The 14885-nt window shown below is 36.9% G+C and overlaps 1 protein-coding gene across 1 annotated transcript in view; it reads right to left on the bottom strand.

Moving 5' to 3' along the window:
- Window positions 1–14885, bottom strand: part of LOC104527753 (talin-2) — a 105460-nt gene that overhangs the window by 64154 nt on the left and 26421 nt on the right. Inside the window, exons 17-25 of the mRNA XM_010171559.2 lie at window positions 13814–13981; window positions 12015–12309; window positions 9523–9689; window positions 8242–8370; window positions 7363–7476; window positions 5293–5406; window positions 3803–3937; window positions 2695–2823; window positions 2020–2122 (exon numbers count right to left, since the gene is read on the bottom strand). Coding sequence (XP_010169861.1) covers window positions 2020–2122; window positions 2695–2823; window positions 3803–3937; window positions 5293–5406; window positions 7363–7476; window positions 8242–8370; window positions 9523–9689; window positions 12015–12309; window positions 13814–13981 — 1354 coding nt within the window. The remainder of the gene's footprint in view (window positions 1–2019; window positions 2123–2694; window positions 2824–3802; window positions 3938–5292; window positions 5407–7362; window positions 7477–8241; window positions 8371–9522; window positions 9690–12014; window positions 12310–13813; window positions 13982–14885) is intronic.

Genomic DNA, 14885 nt, shown 5'->3' with positions numbered 1-14885 from the left:
ATGAAGTCACAGAGAGGATGTAATGAAATTGGTTTCTGTGATCTGTCTGGCCAATATTATAGGACACTCATCAGCTCTAGCACTAAGGCATATGACTCTCTGAATAGTGGTGCCATTCTTCTGTTTCTGAAATTTAATTCAGCTCTTAATGAAAACCAGTATAAAATAATCTTCTAACAGACCTTAATTAGCACATAGTCTACTCGAGAACATATGCAATTAGTGTAGGTGGTATATACGTAGTGATAATGTTAAAATCATGCTATGCCATTCCTACCAAGAGAAAGCTGTAGAAAAGATTCACGTTTGCTGTACAAGACCTCTTGGTTATCCATATTTAGGCACTAAAAATAATGTTCTAATATCCCTACTGGAAATGTTTAGAAAGCTGGGACATCACAATCAAATACAAAGCAGCTATGTTAGCATTTTAACACCAGTGGCTTTTACCATTTTATCTTCCAATCAACCGAACATTTTTAAATGCAGAAACTTTAGAAGATGATGAAAAGCAAGTGATATTATATGTCAAAGTAAAGCCAAGCTAGGCAGAGAAACAGTACCGCCTTCATGGCAGCTGCAACCTTTCTATTTGACAAACACAGAAAGCTTTCTATGTCCTTAATTAAAAGACAATTTCAGGAAAAATAACCCTATGTTTTGTTTCCTTTATTTAGAGTACCAGTAAAGTATCTTTTAAGTTTGATCTTATTTATTACAGCACCACAAAATAAAAAGGTCTGATTGCTTGCTTTCAGTTTGGTGCTGCTTTCATACTCCACAATGACTTTCAGTACAAATTGAAAAGAAACTTATGACTGTCATAGACATGAGGGAATTATTAAATAGTGAATAAAAGCTGTAAAATTTTTATCACAGAAAAATGGCAGAATATCATCATACTTGCACACTCTTAGTGCTTGCTTGAGCACATAACAGTTTTTTCATAACAAGACAGTATAAGATAGAAAATAGTTATTTGAATTTGGAAAAGGAACACGTTGCTTTGTGGGATTTCCCAACCAAAGGGCTCCTATAGCTTGATGTTAAAGAGAGCTACTAGTTTCAATTATTTGATATTGGCTGCAAGTATCTGTATTTCTTCATCAGATACTCAGTGCTAGCTTCTGCATAACTATGTGATAGAAATGCGAGCCATCTTAATGCAATTACATCTGCTTCAAATGGATGCAACAAGGTTCTGTAGCCCTGATGCAATTATATCCAATAAAGCAGTAATTGCCATATACATTTTATCAGTAATATAAAAAAAATTAAGAACCTGTAGTAGCACTTGCATCAACAGCAACATTTCAAATCTTACAGAAATAACAATACAGAACATTTTACCATCTAAAAGGAAATCTTCCCCCCCTGCACCGCCCCCCAGCAAGGAGCATTTTCCTTATTAATGTGGTTTTGGTTTCTAAAAGTACAGGCACAAAAACAAATTGCAGAATCTGTCTGCCCACATTCCCTGTTGGCTTTAACTCAAACCATGCAAATTTGATCAATGAGTCAGAGACTAGCTGCATCACACATGTAAACTGGTAACATACAGTAAGAGATGCAGTTTTAAACATCACCAAGGTATCCCAAGTATGTTTGCATCCAGTGCTTCAAAAAATACCCAAAGAACCCTTTTAACCTTCTGAAAGGACACAGCAACATTTCCAGTGGCACTGACCTTTAAATTGCATTACATTTTAGTTATGTCCTTCACAGAGTTTCAGTGGCATATATTTACAAAAACAGATGTCTCAATTTATTCTGATTATATACAGACACAAAGCAAATTGCAACACTATTGTTTTAGGAAGCATATTATTCACACCAGCAATTCCTAGTAACTCACCACAATTCACTATTACCATTAAAAAAACCCCAAAAGGCCAACAAACAACCAAAAAAATCCCCTGACTAATTACTTGATTTAAGTAGTCTGTGATAAGAAAACCTTTTATCAAGTATTTTATGGAAAGCAGAGATTTGACAGAGACATTATGAATAAAATAGTACCTGTGTAGTGCTCATTGCCTTGAGCAGCACAAGTTAACAACTGGGCCATCGATGAACCAACTGCTTTGGATGTGCTTCCCAGGTCCTGAGCACATTTCTCAAGCTGTGAAAAATTGCAAACGACAGAATTCTTTAAGCTCAACTAAAACACACTTGTTTTTTAAATAGTACTAAAAACTGTCTCATTCCACAAAAAGCAAGCTTTTACCTCAGCTACCAAACACACACACAGTTTCTCTGAAACCTGACTAGCAAGTTTTCGCTACACAGGGTGAAATAAATGAAAATATTAGGTAATATGAACAACAAAACTATTTTATAATTAGCAATGGAAATCAAGACCTTCATTTGAGGAGAAGGGAGTTTTTTGCTAAATAAAACGTTTCACTTTCTAATCCTATTAGGACTGGTAGTCTTAGAAGAAGACCAAAACATTGTTGCTACTAAATTATAATTTGTACAACAGAGAAGGAGGCTCTATAGTCCTATGAATAATTCTGCTACAGAATATGCTTCTGGTGTAGTAAGAATATATACTATTTTAAGAGATTTACTGCTAAATCGGATCAGCATCTTCATTATCCAAAGCCTCACTACTTGTTTTGCATCTAATACTATAAATTTTTACAGCTAACTTTGTCTGTTTTTAAATGAAGAACATCCTTCCTCAATTACAGTTTCTCCTGGGAGAGGTTTTAACTGTCCATCCACAGCTGCCATCTTCGCATCTTGCAGTTCATTTTTGAGTGTCTGGACTGTGTTCAAAGCAGAATCGATTTCCATGGGGCCACAAGCTTCATGAGCCTACACAGAAATCAGATCAATATAACTGGTAGCTGCTATAAGCCCCTATCAGAAATAGTAAATGCTTCATATATAATCTCCCCCTCCCAAATTATTGCTCTCATGACTGTAGAGGCCATTGTGGGCACTTTAATTGTTACATATTACAGATTCCAAACTCCTGCACAATATTCTTAGCTTGTGAATAGAATAAATCACTGTTAAGAGCCACCAGGGGAATGAGATGTACTTAGCTTGTGTACACACACTTTCACACTAGGCAGTCCAAGTACTGAGAAAATAACTGCTGCAGTCTGGACTTCACTTTTGACAAACCAGCCTAACTACACATTGTGGCTAAAGTCACACTGAACCCTCTGATGTGGCAGCCCACAGTCATCAGTACCTGAGCTGGAAATTTTAACATTAGCTCAGATGTAGCCACCTATATGATAATACAATCCTGTTTTGGGGCTTCAGTGTACACAAAAAAAAAAAAAAAAAAAAAAAAAAAAGCAGACTTTCCACTAACACTTTTTTTTTTTTAAACCCATAGAAAGTTTGGAAATCTGTGCATGAAACACAGATAGTCTCTGCTTCCCTGAATTTCATAGCGATGGCTCCAGTGCACAATCACAACACTGACCACAGCAGTGTCCTATCTGGGTTCTCCCCAGTTTGGCAGGTGCATGAGATATGCTCCTCTTTCCCAGCTCTCCTTCAGATGTAACAGCAGCTCAGAGCTTTGATGTGCTGTTCTCCTCCCATCTTTCTGGTATGGAAATGGTAGCAGAAGCTTTTAAATTTTCTTGCCAATTCTCCCTTCCCTTTCTATTACAACAGAGAAACCACCTGGGAATCTGAGCAAACACTGAGTACTGAATGCTGCCTGAGCATGGGCCATTCCCTTTGGGGAGACACAGTGGGCCAAGCAAGAGTGAGCTGGTGACCACCATCCAAGCCCTCTTGCTTTAGCTGATTAAAGCTAGTGTTTACTTACCTTCTGGGAGGCGGTTCGTAGCTCAGCTAGGCTGGTAGCAAGGTTCTTCGCACACTGACTTAGCTGCATTGCTGCTGCTTGATCAGTCACAGTGGGGACCGCAGCTTTAGCAGATGCTACCATTTTACTTCCAGGCTATTCAAAGAAGAACAGTGAACACAATTGGTTTTACTAGCTCATTTTCTTTAAAGGTGGCTTAGGACTCAAAAATCGAACTGCTTCCATCATTCACAGACTCATGAGCTTTCTAGATTTTCTGTAATGACCATTTCATACACTTCCTTGCTCCTCAACCATGCACCTTCTAGATCCCAGCCTTTTATTCACATGCTGCACCCTGTCATAATTTCACATTGCAGTATCCTCTGCAGTAGGAGTTATTTGTGCTTTAGTAGTACAATAACTACTTAATTGGAACCAATGTCTGTCTGACTTTGAATACTCACACAGAGCACTTAAAAATATCTACATGTGCAGTTTTGCCATTCAAGCATCCATGTGGTATGAGCAGGTCCAGGTAGCAGAGATGGCAACTTTGTCTCGATGTTTCTAAACATTAAACTCTGCCAAAATTCTGTAAGTTGAAAACTGTAATTCAAGCAATAACTATTCACAGGATTTGCTGCTAATGCAATTAAAATACTTTGCTGATTCTCACCATCATCATACAGCCAGAGAGGAGATGGATAATTTTAATGACTCCAGAGGGAATCATATAGCAATATACTCAGAGTGAGAGCACTGTTTGTGATACCTCTTCCTACATAGGAACATAAAGAACCTTCTAACTGCAACCAGTGAAAGAGTTCATTTCCATTCCACATTTAAGGCAGGAATAACTGATGCCAAGGAATGATCACATCATTACAAAGAGAATTGGTTTCTTCTGTTTATTTCTTGTAATGTCAACAGTAAACCCAATAGTTTTGTTAGCAATTCTCAATATTTTATCTAATTTTTTTAAAGATGTTTTGGAAGAAGCAGAGTCAAATTTTGTGTTTTGTTCAAAACTTCAATCAAGACATATGCAGGTTAGTATTTAAAAAAACACTGTAATATTCCCTTCTATTTGTTAAGAATTCTGTGGCTTGTTGCTGTAATACTAACTTTACCTTCACTAAGAAAGGATACAACAGCATCTCATATATTCAGACCTCCGCTTAGAAAGATGCTGAATTCTCTCTATCTTGTTCTTTAAAGTCTTTTCTAGAAGGCAAGTGCTACAGCAATGACCATTTCTTCTCCATACACTTTAGTCATTACTTTTATCCTCAATTTTGGCAGTTTTTCATGTTCCACAGATTCAACATATTTCAGCCATCTAACCTAGGCAACCGAATTCTCCTTAGCTACAGCTCATGGTCAGTGATGAACTTCTTTACATGGTTTTTAACAATTTACTGCTTATTTATCCCAAATAAAAAAACATAGAGCACTAAAGAATGCTTTTTGCTCTGATGGAATCTACTACAGTGATTGATTCACTTCACCTGAAGGAAGTTCTGGCTGGAATTTATTAGAGCAAGCTGGGCACTGAGGTCTTCTGCCTGGGCTTGACTTCCTCTCACACCCTGCACCAACTGAGGAATGTGGTCTGCAACATTCTATAATAAACAAAGGGAGAAGCTTTTAGCAGATAAATAAAAACTCCAAGCATTCTGACACTAAAGCAAGCCCTCTCCTCACCACCCTTAAAGACAACCTGTAGTATTCACAGGTACACTCTTGTGCCTTCACAACATTCATTTAGGATTCCATGGAACTGAATTAATACACGATAGGATTTTTCAGAGACATTCTACTTAAGAATTTTTTTATTCAAACTACTCGTTAAAGATCCTTCAAGACAATCTAAGATTTTTCTGCAAAATTTTGTACACAAAGTATTTTGAATTACTTCCTTTCCATGTTCAAATGCCAGTAGTAGAGGTGACAGATTTTTTCAAGAGAATGCCTTGCTTTCAGAAAAACATTGTATTTTACACACAAGCACCTCAGCCTACTTTTCCTTGACTTATAACAATATAAGCTTTATAGTATGGCTGGAGCCTTCTGAAGTGCGTATTGTTAAAACTTTATTCCTGGACTGCTCGGATTCATGCTCCTTGTCCATTTCACAATAACACTTACTTCAGCAGCACCATAATTTCTTTCCCCCAAGTGAAAAAGTAGGTATCAGATCTTCTCTGCTATCTAATAAGTCATCATCAAGATCAAATTAGAATGAACTGTAAAAAACATAGTGAATCAGCTTGCTTTTTAAAAAAAAAATTCATATTGAAATAGCAGCTGCCTACAACACCATCTTGAGATACACTTGAGCTACCTTATTTAACCCCAACATTTCTTAGGAATATCTCTGTGACAAGAAATAATTGCTTAACGTTAATGTGGCTTTTAACGATGCTTTCTTTAATGGCTTTGTTCTCGTTCCCCATAAACTGCTCTTCCATCCAGAAGAAAATCCTTTTGCATTCTATTGTCTTTTTCAATTTCTTATTTAAATAAAGTTTCTTTAAAAACCCTGAAGCAGCATTAGTCAGAGTTAGAAATTAAGCTGCCAAACGTAGCTTAAACACAAAAACCAGCTTCTCACTAGAGTCTGAATTCCAGCTTGGAACTATAAACGTGTGCTTGACTTCAGGCATACCTTGAAATCTGTGGTCTTGGCAGATTTAGCGTCCAGCTACAAATCACATTAACCCCATAGTAAGGTCTATAACTTATTTTTTACAGTGACATTTAAGGCCCCAGTTGCTTGTAGGCTAAACATCAGAATAGCAGGATCAGTGTTTGTTAGTTATATAACCAATTATATAAACAATATATTAAATTAAAATTTCACTCCATTATATTATAAATCATTATTGCTACTCCATCCTTTGTTGTGGAAAATTCAAAGGCTACCTTTATTCCATAGCAGACCTCAGTGCCATTTCACTGCATGTATCATTCGACAGCCTGTTTTGATGATCATAAAGCTACTCACCTGCTGAAGAGCACACTCCTGCACAAAACCCATGGCCAAGACTTCTTGACAGTGTTCAGATTTCTGAGCAACTGGACCCCTCTGCACAGTGCTTCTAGCATAGCGCTGCATATACAGTACTGCTGACTGATTTGCAGCAAAACTTTTACTTAAAGCACTCGTTTCAGATTAATTGGTTGTTACTCAACAGATATATGCTGAGCTATATAAGCCTGTCAATCCTTTCTAGCAAGGTGTTAGGGTATTTGTAACAACCAAGTACTAGAGTAGCTTGGCTTTTCAAAGCTATCCATAGAGTAATGCATGGAAACTATGGATAATACAATAAATGAGGGTTCTCCAGAATCCACACAGATGAATGTGTATGGTGTTGGTTCTGGTTGGTGGGTTGTTGTTTTTTGTTTTGGTTTTTTTTTAAACCTCCTTTTGAGGTTGCAACACTATTATTATAGAAGGTGATCTTCAGTTCCCCATAAAGCTGAATTCAAGAGTTACTTGTCAGTGGGTTGTGATATGATCTTATGATATGATTAAAGGTCTTTTCCAACCAAAACAATTCTATGATGTTTACCTTACAGCTCTGCACAAGTTGCTGGTGGGCTGCTGTATTCTTATTTGAAACAGCTGCATTCTGAGAAGCTGCAATAGTCTGAGTAGCAGCAGCTGCAGCTTGTTTAGCTGCAATCTTTGGAGAAAAAGAAACAGTTAAATCAATAGTAAAAGCCCAAGTAATTCAGAGGATGAAATACATATTACAGGTAACTTTGACAGTAACATTTTTTTATAGATTAATACTTTATATCCCTTAATTTTATTTGCCTTAAGGAAACTCAGGATTGCTCTTCTCTCAAGATGAAAATGATCTGAACCCTGTTACCCACCTCTAACTTGCCAATAGAGAAAAAGATGGAACTAGAAAGATTCTAAGCTCTTACTCTTTCATAGCTTAGGTTTTGATATGACCAAAATAAGTCAATTACAGAGAGCAGAAATAGTCTAATCAATTAGCTCCTTACAAAGAAGGCCAGAGAATATAGGCAAAGTCCATCTAGTGCTTCACACTAGTGCATTAACACCTCTGACCAGTAAGTCAAGGGAGCCAACTTCTGCTAAGATTGCTCTATGGCAAAAGCAAAGATATTAAAATGACACAGAGGTACAGAGTACTGCTATTACTGAGTCTAAAAGTACTGGGAAGACCTTCTGAATCAAATTCTTACACCAATTTACTACATCAGCAATATAAGTTGCTCAGTTTTCTGAGAACTATGGTATCATATATTATCTTCTCTAATTCTAAGCCTTGTACTCTGGAACTGAGCTTACAGTGCTACCATTCTATGCCCAGCACTTTTCCTGAAATATGGATTTCTACTTTCTTGAAATTATCTACAGATACTAAATATCAAAATGGATTAAACTGAAAAGTCAACAATATCTAGTTTCCAACCTCTAATCTGTTGACAATTTTCTTCTTGATGGCATTCTGTGCAGCAGCATTTGTAGCAACCCGTAGTCCCTCTGCTGCTTCTCTCAGACGCTGCTGTTGATCCTCATTTTCAGGATTGGCTGCAGCTCCCTGCACAAAATTTCAGGGCAAAAAACATAAGCTTCAGTAAAAGTTCCTGAAGAAAATGTAGGTGAATACCAAGGCTTTAGTTCCAGACAGTGTCTGCTACATCAGCCTTTATTTTCCTTATATTATGTTAACCAAATTTAGAAAAACATTTAAAGTTGCAAGACTCTGAAGCTTAAAGTTAATTGCTAGTACAAGGTTGTTACTGTATAAGCTGTGTACTTTGAGGAAGGAAGTTGAACATTTGCTTCACGTACTACTTTAGGGGCTTGGGGAAAAAAGGCTTTGTAAACTCCTTCCACTATGATCTATAATAATGTACTTTGATTAATTAAAAAAAAAACAAACCAAAAAAACCCCCAAAACCAAAACGAAACCAGTTTTTAAAACTCCCAATTCAGTATGTGTTTCAGTAACTGCAGTCCAAACCTTGAGATGTAACACAACAGGTTTTCTCCATTTGAAATCTGAGAAAGTATGCTCTGTAGGCATTTGGGCCTTCTACTGCCCGAGCAGAATGGCTCACCCTGGTCTGTTGTAAAAACCTTTTAAGTGCAGGACCTAGGAAACAATTCAAAGAGCATATTCCTCCCTAGTGGATTTAAATAGATTTCTAGCATAGAAAGGAAAGAAAAGGTTAGATATTTGCCTCTCTTGTGAGAATGGAGGGTGGAGGGAAACAACACAGGCAAGATTCTGAACATTTATGAAACTGTTCCAAAGACAAATAGAGGCAGACCTGCTTTAACTGCTTTTGTAAGAGATACTTGAAAGAGATAGCTATAGGTTTGTTGTTTGATTAATATTGGCACACTGGTACAAGACTTTGCATCACAGTGGTTATGGCTGGTGGTAACTACCCTATACGGCTTGAGTCATGATCACCCTGTACACAGGTGAGCAAAACAGTGCAAGAAGGATTTTTAAAACAAAGAAGCCGAGTAACAATTTTTTTTTTTCCCTGACTGTACCTAAGATAAAGTCATTAAATGCAGAAAATTTACAGGATAAGGAAAACTGTCTCTACTATCAGACAGATCCTATCTATAAGATCCCACATACCTTCTCTTATATATAATAATATCCCACATACCATCTCTTCTTTATGTGCAACCATACAATTTTAAGCTGACAGTTAGTTCATTTTCCTTGTACCTTTGCAGCTTCTACCATGCGGGCTGTAGAATCTGCCAGGAGCTTTGCGGCGGCCAGAAGCTTCTTAGAGTTGTCCATGTCTATTTCTGCTTCTGCATCTGACCTCATAGCATTGACAAGATCAGAAGTAGCTTGAGCCAGTACCCTGGCCTGCCGTACCATTTCACCTGTGGTGTACAATTGTATTTTTACTTTTCTTCTCTCTCCGTTTCAGTTCCAAAAGTCATCTCAACAAGACGAAAATAAAGTTACATTTGCCGAAGTATTCTTTTACTTGAAAATGATACACAAATAGTTAATATCTTAGAAGCTTCATAAACAAAATCTTGGATCACAACATAAATAGAAGAAACTGCTACAGTGGAGATTCAGAAAAAATGTAGTATTTGCATTATAGACAGCAAGAAAAAAAAACAACAAAAAAATCAATACTTTAAGGTAATTTTTAATATATAGTTTAAGGAGACTCCTGGCCCAGTGATGACTAATAATTTTGCTTTCAAATTATAGCCAAGATTTCACTCCTTTAATAAAAACTACCCATCTTTCACCTTTTCTTCTTTTGGGAAAGTTATTTTGGGGAATTACCTTCTCTCTAATATAAACTAAATTAAGAGCTCTGTCAGAAGAGACTCAGTACCAATAAGGTGGTTTCAGGAAAAAAAAAAAAAAAAAAAAAAAGTGTATATTTAAGATACTGGAGTCATGTTGTTCTGGTCATGGTGAAGCACGGAGACAAAACAGCAATGCTTCTGAAGTGGATACACACCCTTCCTAGAGTAAGTTCATTTGGTCACTAAAACATACACTTGAACTCCTTCATAAACAGACCTGAATCCATAAAGCCTTTAGCTTTCTGTGGGCTATCAGATTAAGTAAGGTGTGTTTGGGTCCAAGGCCTCATTCTTTTCAAATGCTCTTAAAAAAACCTGAGAAAGAAAACCAAAGCAGCATTTTTTCTCATGTGTAAAGGTGACCTGTGGGCTTCAGAATTAAATGTCTTCTTACCAGGTTCCTCTGGTCAGACACAGGCAAAAAAAAAAAAAATTATAAAGTTTTCTAGTGGTTATCAACTATTTCCCAGTTTGCAATTTTGCAACTAAAATTTTTACCACTAATGGCTAACTCAGTTCCCAGTCCAAATATTCCATTTGAAAAAAATCCCTTTAAATGCCCTTTCTTACAGTATTAAGCCAGTAAATCAAACAGAAAGAATAACTTGCTCGGACAATAATACAGCAGTCACCAGCCACTCTCTTTGCTGTTAAAATTGCGATTGCAGGAGTGCAATGATAAGTTGGAAACACAGACTGGAATCTGAACGTCTTCTACTAAAAAATGAGTATTGCGCAACAAGGTATTTGACTATGAACACAAAATATATGTTATCCAAGATAATCTCTTTTACTGTATCCTTCTGTACAGAAGCTGAATTACAAGTGACAAATAAACATAAAACTTGACATGCTTTCCTGTGCACATTTACAATAACTAAATTCCTCAGGATAGCTATAGAGCATTAGAAAACATTTTCCACAGCTTTAAATTCAAAGATAAAAAATAGTTTACCAAATAGTCCCATGCATCTTTAAAAAGTTTCTCATAAAGAAGATTCTAGGGTCAAAATACACCAAGAATTTCACTAAATTACTTTCTTGCATACTTCCTCTAGAAGAGTGCTGCATGGCCAAAATTACAGTTCTTTAAAAAAATAAACATCTGAAAGTTTTACTTCTTAAATCTAATAACTAAGATGACTCTAGAATAAAAGATTAGTTTGTTCATATTAACTGTAACGTGAGTACAACTGTGACTGTAATATTTTCTTTCCTGGCCTTGTGTTTACATAACATGAAAGAAAAGACCAAAATCATACTATTCACCATAACTGCTTTTTAAAACAGATCCTATTTTAAGCTATCTATGAATTGTCTTGACTTCAATTTGATACTGCTCCTTCACGCTGTTGCTACTTCCTAACATTTAAAACTACTGAAATTTCACCTAATTAATTTACTGGTTCTTCACTAAAAACTCATACTGGATCGGTTAAATGTCAGACAACTCCAGTTTTGATTGGTTCTAGAAGCCGCATATTTTAGAAATGTCACAGGAAAAAGCAGATGTACGTTTCAAAATCTACAACAAAATCTACACATAATGAAATCAATCACATGAAAGTATTCGCCCAGTTACTTGTCTTCATACTTGGGAGACGAGCAATTGCTACACAATTCTGTGAAGTGAAACAGTGGTAGAAAATAGACACAATACTCCAGTGACCCTTCAGCATGACATTGATTGTTTTTATAGAATATCCAATTCTATCTCACACACAGCTACGTGCATTTTGCTGATTTAAGAGCTGAATGACTACCTATCATGGCAGCAATAGCCTAGAAGCACAGTACACTTCAGAGGTTTTTTACTTGCATTATTCGAAATGTGCACATCTCAATGATGGAAAGGTACTGGCCATTAGAGAAACTTACCAGCATCTCCCATTGAACTGAAAATACTCTCTGTGACGCACATGATAGTATCTGTAGCCTGGTCATAGCGTCCAATGGGCTCTCCCCTGCTTGCAAACTGGCGAACATGCTGCAAGAGGTCATTCAGGGCTTGGCTGACAATGCTGGCAGCTGCACTGACCTGCTTCAGTAACTCAGTGTCATCTGTGGCAGCCTGGCAGGCCCTCACACAGTTCTCCACTGAACGGTCTACCAGTTTTCCTGCCTCAATCAGCTGTTCCTGACACACTGGAGAGCTGATGGTGGGACTCACAACCTGCATGGGTAAAGGACACAGAGCATTTAGAAAAGGCTTATTTGCAAACATCCTATCTACTAACAAGTGAAACATCTACTACGTTAGTTTTTAATCTTTAATTTACCTGTTTTCCCTAGACAGAAAACCCTAAGCGAGTAGTTAAATAGGTAGTTTCAGACATGTAGATTAGGAGTCTGAGCTCTACATATTGTTCATTTAAGCTCCATTTAGATTCTGAGAATGGAGGCCCTCAACTTGTTTCATACTTCTTCAGTACCTACTGAACTGAGAAAACACCACACAGTGGGGTTCTGGAGGGCAGGCATGGGCCAAAATCCTCCGGAGTAACTGAGTCCACTGGCAGACTTCAGTACAATGGAATTACAAATAAAATGAAATCTTAATTGGAATTGGTCTCATGAAGCCTTCTTACATCAAACTTTCAGTTGTTTGTTTAAATAAAAGTAGTGCTTGGCACAAGCCAAACAACATTCTGCTTCTGAGGCCACAAGACAAGTAATAAACCCTGCAATCTACAGATTAGAAACAACCCTCTCCCATTTTTTTCAGGCATATCTGGACAGCTCTCAGCAATAGGAAAACTGTGGATATCTTATGAGGAAAACAGGATGCCACTGGGTGTTTTATGCCATATTAAAGAAATTCATAGTCAGTAAGAACACCAAGTCCAAATAATGAAAATTAATATATATGTTGTATTACAAAAAGCCCTTGCAGCCAGAGAAGTAAAGTAGAAAATATTTAAAATTTAATACCTAATATTGTCTATTCATTTTAATGTAAACCCTCTGGATGTTTCACAACAGTTGAATACCCATTTCCCTGCAAAAGACGACACTGCAGACTTCAAAAGCAGCATCCAAGTAGGAAATGCACATTGTTTATTTTTTAAAACTAAATGAGTATTTTATTTATTTATTTTTAAGACAAAAAAGGCTGTAGAAGATGTAACCCCCCAACTGCGGAGTTCAGAATTTAAGATCTGATCTCATCTCCTTTGTAATTTGTTTAGACTGAAAATCAGCACTTACCAAAAGCAATAGATCTATTAAAATCACAGGGCTACTGTAAATTACTGCAAATCTATTTAAAATCAATGATCACCAACTTGATTTTATTTTCAGCAACTTCTAATTGCTTAGCTGTCGATGAGGTGAAACTGTCCTAATTCTAAGCTTTATTAGAAAACTTACACGGTCCCCTAGGCAAGTCGTGCTTCTTTAATTAATTTTTTTTCTTTTTTATTTTATCAATATTAGTAATTCATAAGATGGGCTCTGTTTTCTGTGGAGCTTTCTCTGGAGATTACAGCAATGCCACACATCCTCTGGGCTCCTGATCGCCACTGTTATGGGTGACAATTCATTAATCAACAACTTTGATATTGCATAAATCTGGAGCTATGATATTAACCCAGTATATTGCCTGAGACCACTGGAAACACACAAAAGCATACACTTGAAACAATGCCTTGGCACCTCACGAACACTGGTAGCCTCACCTTCGCACAAGCCACAAGCTGGGAAGTAGAAAGTGCACATTGTGTAGCAGCAGCAATGACCCTGTTCTGCAGGACTGTATCCTCAGCGACCTGTGCTACATTTTTGGCCTTCAGCACTAACATGGCAGCAGCATTTGCAACAGCTTTGGCCAGACTCATCAGAACATCCTAGTAAAATAAAAGGAAAACTCAGGCTTATGAACAAAAAAGTATAACACATTGTTTATATTAATATCAAGTCTTCTGAAGGTGAGAATTTCTCCTGTATCAAAACATTTTGTGTAAAGCAGCAAACATGGCTATTACTCAGAAAACTCAACAGTTTTCTCAGTACGACCATTTCTCCATTTACATCAACTTACTGGACTGAACAATTATGGACTGTCAAATTTTAGATGGTTCAGAGTCCATGAGAACAAATCTACGTCCCAAATTGCAATGTGCTTATCTCTACTTCCTGAGAATACACTATTAGTAGAAAAACATCTGGAGTTCACCACTAAACATGTGACAAATATCTGCAATAAGGATGACAACCTCAAGGAGCAAACTGCTGAGGACAGACAGTACTTCAGCTAATACTAAATTCAAGTTCCAAAATATAACTCAAAGCAGGTCTTAATTCCAAAACAACTTTCCCTCGTACAAAAATAATTCAGTTAACTCTGAAACTGTGAAATTAAAACACACATGTTAATTCCTTCAATGAAAAAGTTCAGAAAACTTCTTCCCATTTCACCACTTAAAATGCTACATTCTGCATACTTCAGTTGAAGTGGGTTGGAGTCCTCCTAATGCCTGTACTGTTAAAGTTATCTGGCTTTCCTGTAAAAGATACTACAGATACACTTATGCATAATTTTAACTTCACAGTAGAAAGAAAACCTTGGACTTCAAAAATTAAGAAAAGTTGTTTTCATTTTGTTTTTAGGATATGAAAGCACGATGAACCATTCCTCTCCTTACCCACCTTCTCCAACACTCCATAGCACTTATCAGAATGTTTAAGGTTCTTTCTCTTACCCAAGAAAGACAGGGCTGCAATTCATACTCAACTAGGAATACAAATGAG

Source organism: Antrostomus carolinensis, unplaced genomic scaffold, assembly GCF_000700745.2.
Source record: "Antrostomus carolinensis isolate BGI_N321 unplaced genomic scaffold, ASM70074v2 scaffold2377, whole genome shotgun sequence".
Classification (NCBI taxonomy): domain Eukaryota; kingdom Metazoa; phylum Chordata; class Aves; order Caprimulgiformes; family Caprimulgidae; genus Antrostomus; species Antrostomus carolinensis.
This window is presented reverse-complemented; position numbering and strand designations above follow the sequence as displayed.